We start from the raw sequence: 17,386 nt of genomic DNA, 5'->3' as shown, positions 1-17,386 counted from the left end.
TCCAATAGTTGGCTGGTCGACTCCAAAGAAAGCGAGAGTCGACTCTCAGTGGTACACAAAGAAAAAGTCAGAGAGCAGTTTTTCGGACTCTGAGATCCGAGTCGACTCCCAGACAGCTCGAGTCGACTCCAAGGCAGCGCTACACCAAAATGGCAGAAGGCTGTGTTTCGGAAACTGAGAGCCGAGTCGACTCCGGAATAGTTCGAATCGACTCCAAGACCAGACGAGCCAAAATAGAGAGGATCAGTTTGCGGGCTCTGAGAGCCGAGTCGACTCGAAGAGAATCCGAGTCGACTCGAGGAAGAAAATCAGAAAGTATGTCCTCTGGATTCCTGAGAATGAGCCGGCCCCCAAGTGGCCGAGTCGTCTCCAGCTATTGGCGAGTCGACTCCAGTTTGGTCCGAGTCGATCCGAGGAAAAGGCATGCACTTTAATTCAAATTTGGAACAGTGGCCGAGTCGTCTCCAGTGAAGCACGAGTCGACTCCTGCAACAGGCGAGTCGACTCCTGATCGCGCGAGTCGACTCCGATCCCAACGGTAATAATATCAGGAGGTGCAGACTGTGTCCAACGGCCCTATTTTTGTCTCTAATGGCTATATTCTTGTTTCCACGACATCTAAAGCTATAAAAACAAGAGGAGAGCTAGGGGAGAACGAATGGAAGTGGGAGAGAATATTTAGGAAAGAGATTTCAAAGTGATTACAAGGGAAATCTCCCATAAGCACAAAAAGGGCCATTCAAAGTGAAATAGAGAGAAGAAGAGCATCCAAGTGAATCCCAAAGCTTCCTCTCCATCCGTGTGCTGCCTCGGTGATCCTCTACTTCGTGCCAAATCAGAAGAGGGTCAAGTAAAGAAGAAGCCGAGCTCCTTCATCTTCAAAACTCGTTTGAGGGCTTCTCTTTACTCTATTTGTTTATATTGTTATATTTGCTTGTTTAAGAAGCTTTGATTTGTTTTTAACTTTGTTTTTAATATCTTGTAACTTGATTCAATCAAGGGATTGAATCAAGGGGTTAAGGTTTGTTGGTGAGCCAAAGGGAAAACCAACGGTGAGAGGTTTGTTGGTGAGCCTAGGTCGAAACCAACGGTGTAAGGAAACGATTGTGATCCCGAAAAAACAATCGGGGTGGTTCTAGTCGGTGAGCCTGGAAAAACCGACCGAGTTCGTTGTGCTCTCGTAAAACAACAAGTTGGGTTGTGAGCTTGTAAAACAACCGGCTGTAATCTGTAGGATTATAGTGAAATTCTCAAGAGGTCTTGGGGAGTGGATGTAGGTGCTGGGGTGCACCGAACCACTATATGTCTGTTGTGTTTGTAATGCCTCTTGTCATTGTCTAACTAACACACTTACTTACTTAGATAAATTGCTTGCTTTACTGTTATCCTCGCATCCTTTAGTTGCAAGCATATTCAATCAAGTCACATTCTATACATCAAACTGTTGCTAAGTTTGACTTTCACTGTGCATCCATACAACTTAGCATAATTAATCAAAAACTTTCAGAAGTAGGTTAAAAGTTTTAAAAGACCCAATTCACCCCCCCCCCCCCCCTCTTGGGTTGTATCTACTGGGCAACAACCATCATTCTCAATGCCAAAGCTCAGAGCAATCTTGCTAGAGTTAGCATAACCAACAAAGGAGTCCTGGTCGAGATGGCAAGTGACATACTCTAAACCCCCATTCCGACAAGAATTTTGCTGTGGGTCTCTCATCTCCTCATCATACGGAGCCCCTAACTTAGTGGGAAGCCGACCTCAATAGAAAAATCGAGGAGATCGACCGTAAAAATTTAGGCCCTTAAGGGGCAAACTTCGAGGATGAATAATGACATCAACCTCTCTATAAAACCATCCTTTTCTCGGCAGATTGTAGAGGAACCGATCCCACCTTGGTTCAAAATGTCTTAGGTAGAGCCATACGACGACACCTCGGATTCTTTGAATCATTTAGAAAGCTTCAAAGCTCTCATGATGTTGCAAGGAGCTACCAACCTAGTGCTTTCCAAAACTTTTCTTGCTACTCTTCGCAAAGCAGCTCAGTTCTAGTTTTTAGGGCTTCAACCTGGGTCGATTCATTCTTTTAAGTAGCTCGGATGATTTTTTATGGCGCACTTTGTCTCCAGCCGAAGACAGCATCATAGTTTCGATACATTGCTTGATGTCAAGTAGAGGGAAAGAGAGTTTCTCAGAGATTATGTCAACCGCTTCAATGCAACGACGTTGGAAATCCGTGATCTAGATTAGTCAATCGGGATGTCAGCAATGAAGGGCGGTTTAAGGCCTTCTTGTTTCATCTTTTCTTTGGAAAAATGCTTCCCTGTAGATTTTATTGAGATGTTGGCCCGAGCTGAAAAGTATGCCAATTTAGAGAAAAGCATGGCCTCCTATCGCGAGTCGGCTTAGGCAAAATTCAGCCGAGGAGGCAAAAGAAGATGTGAAGAGGGAGGTGAAGGCTCAGTCTATTAGGTCATTGATGTAGAAGGAGTGCATGATGCTCTTGTCGGCACGCAGCTGTTTAGCTTGGACCACATCTTTGGCCACATAGGGAGTTGTCAAGGCCGAATCGAACTCATTAATAGACCACCTCAAAACGTAGGCCCTAGAATAACGAGTTGAAAAATCTGGTGCAGAAGTCGAAACTGAAGGGTTGTCTTCCGCTAGAGCTGACAAGCTTGAACTAGCTCATGATGAGGTATTAGCCTCGGATGATGATGGACAGGAAGAAACAGTGGCAGTAGACGGCTGGGCGAGGATGCCCCCCTCCGAAGGAGCCGGCCTAATGGGTGACAATCTCGACCTTGGGGTCGAGCTCCACACCCTCTGTCCGAGGTTTCGGCACCTCAGGAGCAGAGACCTTGAGAACAGAGGCCTCAATTGTTGCTTCAATAGGAGCCAAGGTGGATTCTCCCTTTGACTTCTTCTTCTTAGGTGTTTCACCCCCATATGCCAAATTTGCTCTCTTGCGCATAACCTTTCGGATCAGCGCCAGATCGGTCTTCGTAGCTACAACAGCTGCAAGGTCAAACACAAGGTTAGATAAGAACATAATGATGAGGAGAAAAGATAAAAATTTTGAAAAAAATTATCCTGAGGATTGCCTGTGCTCAAATCAACGTTAATCAATGTTTTCTCAGACAATAATTCTAGTAAGGGAGGAATCTTAGATTTATAGAAGAGTGTCCAAGGATCCTTGATCATCACCACACAACTTTGGGGGTTGATTTAGAGATTTTCGAGGTGCCCTCCACAAGGTTTGAAGCCACCATAACTGCTCAGAGGAGACAAAAAGAATCTCCCTTTACATCCATGAATGGAAAAGGGAGTGCCTCGAATCAATCGGCGGCCTTTTCGAGGAGAGAAATACCATCAATTACTTTTTTGATGATGCCTCTTTAGAGTAAAGCATCTCCAAAAAAGAAAAACTAAGGCTCGAATGTTACAAAGAAAATAAAGAAAAAGAAAACCTATAATGACCTGCCAGAAATTCGGAACCAGCTGGATCGAGATGAGGCTGTAAACCCTCATAAATTAATTGATGAAGGGTGAAATGGTAGTCTAAACCTGGCCCTGAGAGTTTCCTCATACAAGCCGAGCTGAGATAAAAGAGGATTTGTTACCCGATCTTCAGGATCGGCAAGCTAAAAAGTGAACTCGGGAGGGACAAAGTGTTAAGCACAGGGCAAGTCCATCTCCTCTTGGGTGAGGACCGACACCTCATACTTAAGGTCAGATTGAACTTTGGGCTCAGACTCACTTGGAGGTGAGGATCGCCCAGCTCAAAGAGAACGGTCAGACGACCAACTCCCCGCTAAGACCTCGATCTCAACCTCGCTCATGATGTAGAAAATAAAGAAGCAAAAATCCGAGTAGCCAAAGCAAAAACCATCGATGATCGGAAGAAACCAAGGAGGGCGCTAGAGCCGGAGGGAAAGAACCCTGATTAAAGCGACATTTTGACTACCTGAGTTGATTCATCCATGTGTCAGCTTAGGATATAACTTGAGCAATTCATCCGGATCACCACATTAATAATGCCTTAGGAAAAATTCCACAATAATAACGTCTTGGGACAGCCCCGATATGATGGCGCTTCGAAAAGATCAATCGACGCATTAAAACATACTTCTAGATGCCTTGTCCTCTCGATCAAGATAATGATATGACTTTTGTATCCCGAATTAAGATTCAGTTTAGCCTCAGAAGTGGGGGGCAAGTAATAGAAGAAATATTGGATATCTTGACCTCGGGTAACCGTCCTCCTTGACCTCAGTATTAATCGAGCAGAATATCTTCGGCGAAAATCGAGATGCCGGCCTGCTCGTGCTAATAAAGACCAACAGTTATAGTAATACTGCAGTTAATGCATAATCGGTGTAATTACTACCACGTGCTGCTATGCGGAACGGTTACCATATTGTTAACGTGTCGTAGACCCTGACTATAAGTTAAGGCACGTCGCGCCAAATCAAGCAATGAATTAGTATACTACCCTATATAAAGAGGTGGCCTGGGGATCCTCAAGGAAGTTCATTTTAAGTCTCTTCACAATAAATTTTCTTCTTCACACTATTGCTCTATTATTCTAAATTCGACTTCGGAGAGTCCCCCACCGAAACGTTTCAGCAAGTGGACTTTTTGCACATCATCATCGAAGGCAACTAACCTCATTCAATTTGGTTCTCACCGACCTCAGAGCAAGCTAAGTAGTGCTCCAACCTCAGTTTAAGATTTAGCGACAACAGATTGGCGCTAGGAGGGCCAGCTATACCCACACCAAACAAAGGGAGAAATCATCAATATGAGGTCATGAAGGAGTCACGGTGCATCTCATGCCTTGCAGCACCGTGCTCTGGCCTCACGGGGTTTGTTGTAGAGTCCGAAACATGCCCCGTCGGTATAGCCTGCTGCACTTATGAACACTGAGCAATTTAATCTGGTCATACAACAAGTGCAGGCCTTAACTATGGCAGTTCAGGGCTTACAACAAATAGCAATGCGGTTGGAACTAGTCTGACTAAAACCTGTTCAGCCTAGCCGCCACTTCCAACAACCAACGTGCCATATGCACCAAGTCATTCATCATTCTCGACGCCAAGGTCCAAAGCGATCTTGCCAAAGTTGGCATATCCAACAAAGGAGTCCTAGTCGGGATGGGAAGCGATGAATTCATAAGCCCCCATTCCGACAAGGATTCTGCTCCAAGTCTCTTATCTCCTCGTCATACAGAGTTCCTACCTCAACGAAAAACTGACCTCAATAGAAAAATCTAGAAGAGGGGCCATCCGATTCAGGCCCTTAAGGAGCAAACTTCGAGGACCCCCTTTTCTCCACAGAACCCCTTTTTTGGTAGATTGTGGAGGAACCGATCCCAACTCAAGGACGAGATTGAGGCACTCATCCGATGTGGACGATTGGACTGGTATGTGTAGGGTCGACGTGATCAAGAAAAGTCATCCTCCGATCACCCATCCTCAGAGACGATTGATAATCGCCCTACAACAGTAGTTATTAATCAAGCCCCGCAGGAGGTCGAAACTGTTTCAAAGAGATGGCGCACGGAAGATATCATCTCTTTTTTTGGCGCCAACCTAGAAGGAGTACAGACTCCTTATAATAATGTTGTGGTTATTTCTCTTACAATTGCAAATTATGATGTAAAGAGAATTCTAGTTGATAATGAAAGTTCGGCGAACGTATTATTTTACAATGTCTTCTAACAAATGAAGTTACCTATTGAATGACTATGAAAAGCTAATGCACCTCTGGTCAGTTTCTCAGAAGAGTCTATCTATGTGAAAGGTGTGATTAACACCATGGGACAAGAGCCTCGAAACAGCACTGTCGGGTTAGATGTCTTAGTAGTTCAGATCCCATCACCTTACAATGTAATCCTGGGCCGGCCTAGCCTTAATACTTTTCGAGTTGTGGTATCTATCTACTATTTGGTAGAAACTTTACCTATTGAAAGGGGGATTAATAAGGAGCTCACTACTGTGGAGCCGATGTTTGTTGCATTACATGAGAAGCTAGCTAAGAGGCGGCCAAAAATGGGGAGAGTGTGAAGCTGGTGGCTGATTTGCCGACAGAGGCTTCAGTTTAGGTGCAGAAGCTAAGAGAGGATAAGAATGGAGAGAGAGGAATAGTATCTCTTTTTGTTTTCCTCTTTTTCTTTTAATTTTTTATGTGAAAGTGATGGTTCCAAATTTTCTTGGTTTGGAACTATAGTTTACTTGAATAAAAGCACAGTGTAACTTCTTGGTCTTTTTCTCTTTCTTAGGAAAACAAAAGCTATATGATGCAATAGCATGAAAAATATCTCATTAGCCTGCGAACTTTTCTTATGATGAATGTGAAATATTTTCTTATTTTGAAAAGAAGCAAATGGTGGTCATCAACCTGTCACAGTGTACTGTTAGAAAGAGTTCTGAAAAGTTAAGGGAGATTGGTTTGGGCATAACATTTTTTTTTTTAAACTATATATCATAAAGATTGGGGTAGTATGACCAAACAGAGGCAGGGAAGGTAAGGAGAAAGATCAATAGGAAAAAAATTAAGAAAAACATTAGCAAGTGTTTCATATAAAAGCCATTACAATAACTTTTCCTTTGAACTAAATTCAGCAGCCTCCGACATAATTTAAGGTGCTCGCTAGCCGGTTGATAAATTATAATTTCTTGATGGTTGTACCATGAATTTGAGGTCAAATCGTTCCTTTGCTGTGGTTGAAGAGGTTAGGGGGGTTCTTTTGTTAGCTCAGAATATTTCCCATGAGGCAGAGCCCAATTATGCAGAACTCAAATACACAAAAGCTCCAAATTTCCTTAGGCACAAGAAAGACCCAGCTACAAGAGAAAAGAATGAAACTTATATGCGACCATCCATAGACATATGCCTAAAATTTGAAGAATGGGATGTGTTTCGAAACACAAGGGAAAAATATGGGACCATTTTCAATTTGTACATTATTATATCATTCCAGTTTTATCAATGTATTATCGATGCAACATCGAGGAGGTAAGATCCTCATGTAATGTCTTAGAAATAAAGCGACATCGTTGCAATGGTTGGACATAAAGGATGTCGACGATCATGAGTGTCACCTAGTTCATTTTGTAAAGTTGCTGCCTTACCAGAAGTTGTTACTGGTGATATAAATCCTCCCTGCATCATTTTAAAATATATTTGATATGAATTGCACTCCTACTTGCACCATTTTAAATTTTAATTTTTCAATAAATTAAATGGAGTCAGAATTCCTCTCTTGTTGTTTGGAAAGAAAAAAAATGCTTCATTGATTTGCAACAATAAAGAATTTCAATTGATTCATATGTTGTCTGATCCGGTTCTAAATTCAGAATGCATATTTGTTCTCTTGAGGTAGAAACTTACTTTGTCTAAGTTAAGGTGGATGGCATCTATGGTTAAAAAAAAATCTCATTGTTCTAGTTGAAATTATTTTTTGATCCACTTCCAAACTAAAAAGAATCTATTCAACATTATCGTCTCCAATAAAATCACTTTATGGTGACATAAGATGACTAGTGAAATTGAATCCACTAATACTTGCAGATAGCTGAAATTGAACTCGTACTGACAATTATATTTATTCATGCTTGTTCGATGTTTGGAGCTAGAGAATGAGCCATTGAACTTAGATGGCATATATCAAATACCAAGCAGTTTAATCTGCAATTTCTTCTGAATCAGCTACTGTACAATGCATTCCGATTAAATCCAATGGCCACGAGTAGATGCAATTCATGTGGATGTTGGTTCCATGGATGGTCCCATCATACAATCATCAAAAAATTGAAGTAATTGAAATACATTACCAATTTGATAGGGTGACATGATATTGTTTTCTTTTCTTGGTAGTCATCATCAAATTGTCGAATAATAAGTTCATATTATGCAAACACCACAGTTTGAATCTCCGCAATATCCTTAAATGCCTTTACGGCTACTAATGGCCAACAAAAACATTGCTTAAATTAATTGGATAAGCCCATTTAGATGCAAGATTAATGGTTAGTTTTTTCAAGAAATTAGTACTTAACCTAGTATTGCAAGGTATAGTATTTTAAAACTCAAGAAGGTCAACCGGGTTGACTCATCTAATCTGTTACATCTAATCCTTGGCAATTAGGGTAATAATAAAACATGGATTTTCTTAAAACTCTTCATACTTCTAATTCAACCAGTTCATGTAACGTACTTGAATCAATTTACAAAAATCCTCTTTTTTTCTGAAGAAAACCAAACTTTATATGATCTCTACTGCTCATCTTTCTTCTTACTCTCTCGTTCTTCCCCATCGAGCCACAGTACTCCCTCTTTCCTCTCTAGTTCTTCTCCGTTGAGTTACATTTTTCCCTTAAAAAACAAAAGCTTTAGATTCCCTTGGAGAAGAGAACTTCCTCTAGACCCATCCATATACACCGCCATGGAGAAGAAAACTTCCTTAGCTCAATCCCATCACTTGACTAGCCTCTTCTCTTCCCTTTCTAGGTTAGGATTTTGGGATGCTTGTGTTCAACTGGCTTCTGCCATTGAGTGGTCAACTGGTAACCTCTGAACTGGCAATGGAAATGGGCTGGGCAAGTCAATGGTTTCAACCTACTGGCTAGAATTACATATTCAAGGGGCAGGTCTGTGGACATAGATTTTAGGTTTGCCTTTGTTCCAAAATTTGTTTCAAACTGATGCCTGAGTAAAATTGGTGATGATGCTTACATCCTGTTGAAATCCTTTGGACTACAAGCACGATGTTCTTTGTAGGGGGCGAACTTGCACTTCAAACTTGGAATAGAAAGCATGCAATGTAGGAGAAATTACACCACCAGGTTTCATTCTTGAGTTGAATGAAAATTGTACTTCAAACTTGGAATAGAAAGCATGCAATGTAGGAGAAATTACACCACCAGGTTTCATTCTTGAGTTGAATGAAAATTGTACTTCAATGCTATTTAGTTCATGATAACATACTGAATGCGACAAAATAGATGCTGAAAATACACCTTCTGTTTTGTCATCAATTCAACTCTTTTTGCAAAATGGAATTTGATCCAAATCCACCCAATGGCCTGCTATCACTCTACCATAAATCATGAGGTCAAGTTTATTGGCAAGATGCAAGCTTTGAGTATGGTCTTGTAAAAACACTGAAATAAATAATCAACTTGGCAGCTATATGCTCAAAAATTTGTTGGCTTCATAGCTACCAATAATCCTTACAAGAACATGATCCATCTCTGAAATGGTGGAATCGACTGCGATCTCTCACAACAATCTCCCGATCGTAAACCTTTGATATAAGGTTAGTCACCAAATGGCAATCTGCGCACACCCTCAAGTTCTTGACAATCCTAATAGGTGCCCCTGGGGCAGAGTTAAGCAGTGCAAAAGCTATGGCCAACCTCTCACTATGGTAGTTCAATGCAGTCTCCTTCTCCTCCTCCTCTATGTCAGCCAACACATTAGTCGTGCGAGGCGCATATCCTTCTAATCTTAGTTTGTTCGCAATCTCCTCGAGCATCTTATATATCTCATCACTCTGCGAATGTGATCTATCTCCCATCACAAATTCATGCACACGATTGCCCAATTCGACGAGGCTATGCCCGGGCATCTTCCTCACACCTCCTTTCAACATGCTCCTTCTTAGCCTATGGACTTCCCCCCACCGGCCGACAGAGGCATAGAGATTGGACAAAAGCACATAATCTCCGCTGTGTCCTGGATCCAACTCTGCAAGCCGCGCCCAAGCAAGCTTCCCAAGGTCCAATCTCTTATGCATCGCACAAGCTCCGAGCAAGGTCCTCCACAAGACGGCATTGGGCTCCAATGGCATGTTCATGATATAATCATGTGCCTGCTCCACCAAGCCAGCTCTTCCCAAGAGATCAACCATGCAGCCATAGTGCTCAATTTTTGGAACTATGTTGTATTCATTCTTCATCCGATTGAAGTACCTGAACCCCTCGTCGACCAAACCGCAATGGCTACAAGCATACAAGACCCCAACCAATGTGATCTCGGTCGGCACCAGCCTCTCCCTCTCCATTGCACTGAAAAGCTCGAGCGCCTCCTTGCCAAACCCATTCACCGCCATCCCAACGATCAATGAAGTCCAAGACACAACAGTCTTCGACGCCATCTCGTTGAAAACCCTGTAAGCCTCCTCAACGCTCCCACACTTGGCATAGAGATCAATGAGCGCGTTCTCCACATGGACGTTCCCACAGAGCCCCACCTTAAACAAGTACAGATGCGCCCTCCGGCCGAGTGCCAAGGCACCGAGCTCGGCGCAGGCGCAGAGCAAGCTAACCATAGTAAAACCATCCGGCTTGACGCCGCTGTCCTCCAGACTCATCTCTCTGAAGAGCGTGAGCGCTTCATTGGGCCTTCCGTTGATAGCGAACCCATTAATGATGGAATTCCAGGTGACGAGGTTTCTCTCATCCATTCCCTCGAACACCTTGTAGGCGCTCTCAAATAGGCCACAGGTAGCGTAGAAATGGACGAGAGTGTTCTGGACGAAGACGGAGGTCTCGAGGCCGTTCTTGACGGAGAGGGAGTGGACCTTCTCGCCTTCCCGGAAGGCCATGAGCTTGGCGCATGCCTTGAGGAGGAAAGGATAGGTGTGGGTGTCGGGGGTGACGGCGGCAGCGAGCATCTGGCGGTGGACGAGGAGGGCGGGGCCGGGGCTGTCGCTCTCGGCGTAGCCGCGGACCATGGTGTTGTAGGTGAAGACGCCGGGAAGGTGGATCTGGGAGAAGACGGCGGCGGCGTAGGGGAGGGGGGAGGGGGAGAGGGAGACGATGGCGAAGACAAGGTGTTTGCCGAAAGCCCGGTCGGAGAGGGGGACGCCGGTGCGGATGGAGTGGGCGTGGATTTGCTTGATTTTTGGGAGGGATTTGCATGTCTGGAGGAGGGCGATGCACCGCCTGAGGGAGGGGGGTTTTGGGGCGGGAGAGCGTGGGGGTGAGGTGGCGAGGGAGGAAGGGGTGGGGTGTCTTCTTGAGAGGGATGGAGGGAGGAATTGGGTCAGGATGGAGGCTGAGGGGTTTAGTATGGTGGTGGGGGGTTTGGGCTGCATCTGGCCATTGAAGTAGAGGGGTGGGTTGTTCTATGATGGGCTTTATATGTTGGGTATGTGTCTAAGTTGCTACATTGAGATAAGAATAGTTAATTTCAGGTGGAAGTCTAAAAGAAATTTGAACTCAAATATGGCCTGGTTGAAAAAAACTGATCAAGAGAAAAAGCTTAGAAACACATAAAAAGTACATTCATTTGAAGCAATAATTTTACCATTTGAGATGCATTAAACTAAGAATATGGTATCTACTTCTCTTGATTCCAAAATCAGTAATGAAATTTCTAATTAAAGAACTGCATCATTGATCATGATCCTAATTACTAAAATATATTAAAGACAAAAAATCGTATATTCAAATGGTTTCTAATCTATGCATCCAATGGATATATATATATATATATATATATATATATATATATATATATGAATATTTTTTATATTGTAAAGTATTTAAATAGAGAGTTTTCCTTATTGGTCATGATGCATACATGTCAATATATATATAAATTAGAAACTAATAGATACTTATATTGAAATCATAACAAAATATGGATTCGTATCATTTTTACCATTCACTTTTGTATTCGCTTGATGCATGGATTAGGAACTATTAAAATACATTTTTTTATTTGTAGATATTTTTAGCAAATAGGTTATTATCAATGTATAGATTTTTAATTTGGATGCCTCAAGAGAAGTAGATACTTTCTCTAAGAAGAGAATAGACTATCTCTTACTAGTTAAGTTAGATATCATAGCCCAATAACCGAAATCAAACCAACCTATTAGAGTGTCAAAAAAGGTTAACTCATTATGGTCCTCAAACACAGTGGGCCAAGTTAGGTGGGCAGATTTTAGTTAAGCAAATGGATCCAAATCAATTTTATTATGCATTCTGAACTTGGTTAAAAGAAACTTGTTTGTGATTCATTTTGTTTCAGATTTTAATAGCAGCATTATTTGTTACATAGATATAAAGAAGAGTAGAGGGAGGCAAGATGCTAGTGTCCATGTTGGTGCATGTATGGAATCGCTTGGCCTAGACATATAGTCTAAGCCCTCGCCTCAGGCTTCCTGATTATTTTTTTAAAAAAATAAAAAATACCTAAAAATTCTTTAGAAAATACTGAGTATGAGTAATTAAATATTACCAATAACATTATCTATTATCCCATTAGGATCAGAAATCAACCACTATTGTCAATTAAATCTGAAAATACATCAAACATAAAGAAATAATACAAGAAAATTATAAAAGAAAACAAGTAAGTTAGGCCGGGCTCAGGTTGGGCATTAATCCCCAAGGCCAACCGGTCCATGGGCCTAAAACCTTGGATCAAGCCCGTCTAACAAGCAACAGGGAACAAGGTAGGTATCCCGCTCGGCCCATGAATAAATAGGTCTAGTCCCATGAAATATTTTTAGAAATTTTTGGGATTCCCATCAGAGCCCTTCAGTCAGGTGAACTAGGAGCATAGCAAAGCGACAAATTAACTAATTAAGAAAAAAAACTAATGGGTACCTTTTCTCAAAACCCTCTACCATCATAGGATCTACTAGTAGCCTATCCCACTTTCCTCGTATTAACCATGCATTTACTACCACCTTTTATCTCTCTCTCATGCCCTCAATCCATCACTAGAGCTAGACATATGGTATGGCTGCATATGAGCGTACCTAAAAAAAAAAAATTTAAAACAGTATAAAATATGATATGTCGTATTGGTCCGAACTATATAGTACGAAGTATACTATATCATACCGATTCAATATGGATATTCAACATGGAGGTAAATCAATATTCAGAATATCAAAAAAAAATTCGTACTGTACCGTATTGATATTGTGCTAGTATGATACCGATACAGAGTGTGATACTGGAATGACGAAATTTGTTATCAAATTTTATAATATAAAAAAATATATAATTTATATTTATTATAAATAAAATAAATTATTGTCACTACTATCAAATAACGCAATCGCTTAGCCACGATTTCCAAGCAATTGAAAGGTATTAAGGATGCTCTAATTACATCCTTTCTATGTAGCTCTGAAAAAGAGAAATAAAAGAGCTAACAGCTGTTGTAAGTACCCTGTAGCTCTGCAACAGACACACTGACATGTATTAAATAATAGTTAGAAGTAATTTTTTGACAACAAATTTAACAACTAGAATAATATAAAGATATCATCAGCGTCATAAAATGCATATTCAAAAAACTAGTATTTGATTTCCCGTATCTCTTACTACATATGTGACAATATATCAATAATAACACAATTAAACTAATTCCACATGTTCATTAAATAGTTTATTCATATTTGTAATTTTTTATTGAGGGTCCAATTCAGTTGATCACATCAATGTATGAAAGTGATTTAATGTGAATTCTGCTTGAGGCTAGCCACAATTATTTTTTTAGTATGTGATGGGACAACGGTAGTCACATTTTGAATTTATGATAAGTAATGACAACGTCACATGCAGCCCGTGATGAAGCAGTGATAATACTATATATTTCAGCTTATGGGCAGATAACAATAATGCTACATTTATAACCTATGATCCGATAATTAATATTAACGGGACTAGCCTATAACCCATATCCATTCATATATTTTAAGAGCACAGATCAAAAATTGATTATTTTAGCTTTGGATTATTTATGATTAAATTTTTAGCCTATAATACGATAATGATAGTTAGAACTATAGTACTATGGTATAATTGCAAAATATACGGCCATATAAGTAAGCATGTAAAAAGAAATTTTTTCTAAACGGCAATAAAATTCAAACGCCAATCAATTTAAAAAAATACGCCTGACATATTTAATGAATTTAATATTAATATTTTGTACAGAGGCTGGACGTCCGTTTCAATTGATGCATTGGTAGCTTCATTAGTAAACAAACTCCGGTCTGACACTCATCAATGGTCCATCCAAACCCCCTAAAACGGGAGGCTCCCAAGGAAAAAGCCACTTGACCTTGGACACAAAAGTCTCTTCAAACAGTTTTGGATCTCTGGAAACGCGGCTCGGTCCGACTTCGGGGCCGATTTCTGGGCCGACTTCGGAGCGTTGCTCGGCCAATCATGCGATCAGTAAGAATTGAGCTAAATAAGACGACCCAGATGCGGAAAAGTTGATCTTCTTCCAAAATAATCTACAAAAAGTTTGTTTGTCAGGGAATTTTTAACAGAAGATCTAAGTCTATAGAAGGCAGAATTCTTAGCATAGTAGAGTTCTCTAGATAAGCTTACCTAAGGGCCTCCATACTATCTCTTTATATAGAGTAGTCAACCTATAGTTATCTGATTTGATGCGATGTGTGTTAATGGTGGTCAGTTGTATGTTCACGACGTGAGAAACATCCCGTATGAGTAGCATACGACTGTGATCATGCTGATTGTGCATTAAAAGTAGTGTCGCCATAACTATCGGTCTTTATCGGCACATGTAGATGGCTTTATGAATTTTACCGAAGTTGTTCACCTCGGTTTATACTATGGTCAAGAGGGTCAATCTGATCCAAGGTCGAGATGTCCAATATTTTTTCCATCACTTACCCCCCATTTTCAAAGTTGAGTTGTATCTTAGTTTAGGTGACAGAAATCGTATCATCATCTCGTTCGAGGATAAGGCTTCTGGAAGGGAGCATTATTACGTCGGTTGATGTTCTCGAAGCATCGGCACATTTATGTTATTTCGAGGCGCTATTATTTTGGGACATTTTTGAGGCGCCACTAATGTGGTGATCTTGGTGAATCACTCACGTCGTATCCCGAGCTAACATGTAGTCGAATCTGCTCCGGTAGTCGAACCATTAGTTTGATTAGGGTCGTTTGTGCCTCTATATAAAGGTAATAGCACTGTTGGTCGTCGTTGGATGCTGGTATGATGCTGATATCAGTCACATTTTTTGACGAAGTCGGTTGCATCCTTTTGTAATGTTGGCCAGTAGTATCCTATCACGGGATCTTGTAGACCAAAGATCTACCCCTCAGGTGATTGTTGCAAATTTCTTCATATACCTTCCGACGTGCATAATCTGTCTCGGACAGACGGAGATACTTGAAAAGCGGCAGTAAAAATGGTCTTTGATATAACCTATCATTGAGAAGAACATAGTGGAAGGCTTGATGCTTTATTCGGCGGGCTCTAACCCAATCTATAGGCAATTTTCCATCCTTAAAAAAGTCGATGAGAGGATCTATCCAGCTCAACTCAATATTAGTGTTCATCACAAGCTCGAGCTCGTCGATGCTCAGCCCCTCTGCAAGGCATCAATACTGGCTTTTTAACTATTTTAATTCTTTGGTGGGAGTGCCAAGAATAAGGGACAAGCCTAGCCCGCATATGCCACTTGGATGGGGTTAACGGGGTGAAGGATTTAGTCCCACTTCGCCTAGGCAAGATTAATTTTACTTCCTTAAGTAACATGGGCAAGGGCACTTTCTTCCAAGTTAGGAATTTTGTCCCATATCAGTTAGCCAAAAATATTTTTCACATGTTTAAATAACATGGGCTCTCTACAAATTTTGTTTTTTAGACAAAACGGGTTTGATCTATTTTAGGATCTAATCTAATCCCGCTCTGATACCATTAATGAAAATAATTTTAGCCAACTGATATGGGACTAAATTCCTAACTTGGGAGAAAGTGCCCTTGCCCATGTTACTTAAGGAAGTGAAATTAATCTTGTCTGGTTAATGTGGGACTAAACCCTTCACCCCGTTAACGCTATCCAAGTAGCATATGCAAGTCAGGCTTATCCCTCACCCTTGGCACTCCCACCAAAGAATTAAAATAGTTAAAAAGCCAGTACTGACGCCTTGCAGAGGAGCCTCCACTCACCATGAGTCGGGGGGCCTCTGCAAGGCGTCAGTACTGGCTTTTTAACTATTTTAATTCTTTGGTGGGAGTGCCAAGGGTGAGGGACAAGCTTGGCCCGCATATGCCACTTGGATGGTGTTAATGGGATGAAGGGTTTAGTCCCACATCGCCGAGATAAGATTAATATCACTTCCTTAAGTAACATGGGCAAGGGCACTTTCTCCCAAGTTAGGGATTTAGTCCCATATCGGTTAGCCAAAAATATTTTCACAAGTTTAAATAACATGGGCTCTCTAGAAACTTTATTTTTTTTTGGGTACACTATTTTATTTGGACCATCATTTATAAACTTTGCTTGAATAATATTGTTGTTGGTAATTGCTCATTAGAGGATGGATTATTCAAATTAGACCTTGATACATCTTTTGAATTATCCCTTTTATCGCTGCAAAATAAAGAATATTATGGATTAAAGCATAGCATGGTTAACGAAAATTCCTCAATATTATGGCACCGAAGATTAGGGCATATCTCCATAAAAAGAATCAAGAGATTAGTAAATTATGTAATTTTACCAACTCTTGACTATGGTGATTTTGAAACTTGTTTAGACTGCATCAAGGAAAAGCAAACTAACAAGTTTAAGAAAGGTGACATAAGAAGTACAAGTTTATTGGATCTCATACATATAGATATATATCGGCTTTTTTCGATCCCATATTTTACCGGTCATAAGTATTTTATCACCTTTATTGATGATTACTCACGCTATGGGTGTCTCTACTTGTTGTATGACAAGGCTGGAGCATTAAATGCCTTCAAGTTTTTCAAAACAAAGGCAGAGTTACAACTTGGTAAAAAGATTAAAGTTGTGAGATCAGATAGAGGTGGTGAATACTATGGTAGGTATACTGAAATTGGACAATATTTAGGTCCATTTGCTCAATTTCTTTAAGAGCAAGGTATAGTTGCACAATACACTATGCCCGGTACTTTAATCAAAATAGAGTTGCAAAAAAAAATCGAACATTAAATGGAGATGGTAAGAAGTATGATTAGTCACTCAACTCTTCCAATTTCTCTGTGGGGTAATGTCTTAAAAATTGTTGCGCATATTCTACACAGAGTTCCTAATAAAGCTGTCCCAAAAACACCCTATGAAGTTTGGATAGGTAGGAAACCTAGTTTAAGACTTGGGGGTGTCAAGCTGAGGCTAGGGTGTACAACCCACAAGAGAAAAAGTTGGACTTTAGAACCATTAGTGGTTATTTTATTGGTTATCCAGAAAAGTTCAAAGGATACAGATTTTATTATCCTAATCATACTTTGCGGATTGTGGAGACAAGGAATGCTAAATTCTTTGAAAATGACCAAATCAGTAGGAGTATAAAACATCAAGAAATTAATTTTGAGGAAAAGCGAACTCTATATGGTGTGCAAAATT

The 17,386-nt window shown here is 40.7% G+C and overlaps 1 protein-coding gene across 1 annotated transcript; it reads right to left on the bottom strand.

Moving 5' to 3' along the window:
• Window positions 1-8,945: 8,945 nt before the first annotated feature.
• Window positions 8,946-11,116, bottom strand: LOC103710531 (pentatricopeptide repeat-containing protein At4g21065). The gene has a single exon (XM_008796287.3). The coding sequence runs from the start codon at window positions 11,099-11,101 to the stop codon at window positions 9,221-9,223; it is 1,881 nt and encodes a 626-aa protein (XP_008794509.3). The 5' UTR covers window positions 11,102-11,116; the 3' UTR covers window positions 8,946-9,220.
• Window positions 11,117-17,386: the final 6,270 nt, after the last annotated feature.

Source organism: Phoenix dactylifera, chromosome 11, assembly GCF_009389715.1.
Source record: "Phoenix dactylifera cultivar Barhee BC4 chromosome 11, palm_55x_up_171113_PBpolish2nd_filt_p, whole genome shotgun sequence".
NCBI classification, from domain to species: domain Eukaryota; kingdom Viridiplantae; phylum Streptophyta; class Magnoliopsida; order Arecales; family Arecaceae; genus Phoenix; species Phoenix dactylifera.
Note: the sequence above shows the minus strand (reverse complement) of the source record. Positions and strands in the feature narration are given on the sequence as shown.

What these genes read in the sequence shown, in the direction of transcription:
- LOC103710531 (XM_008796287.3), bottom strand. Translation starts at nt 11,101, where the DNA reads ATGCAGCCCAAACCCCCCACCACCATACTAAACCCCTCAGCCTCCATC.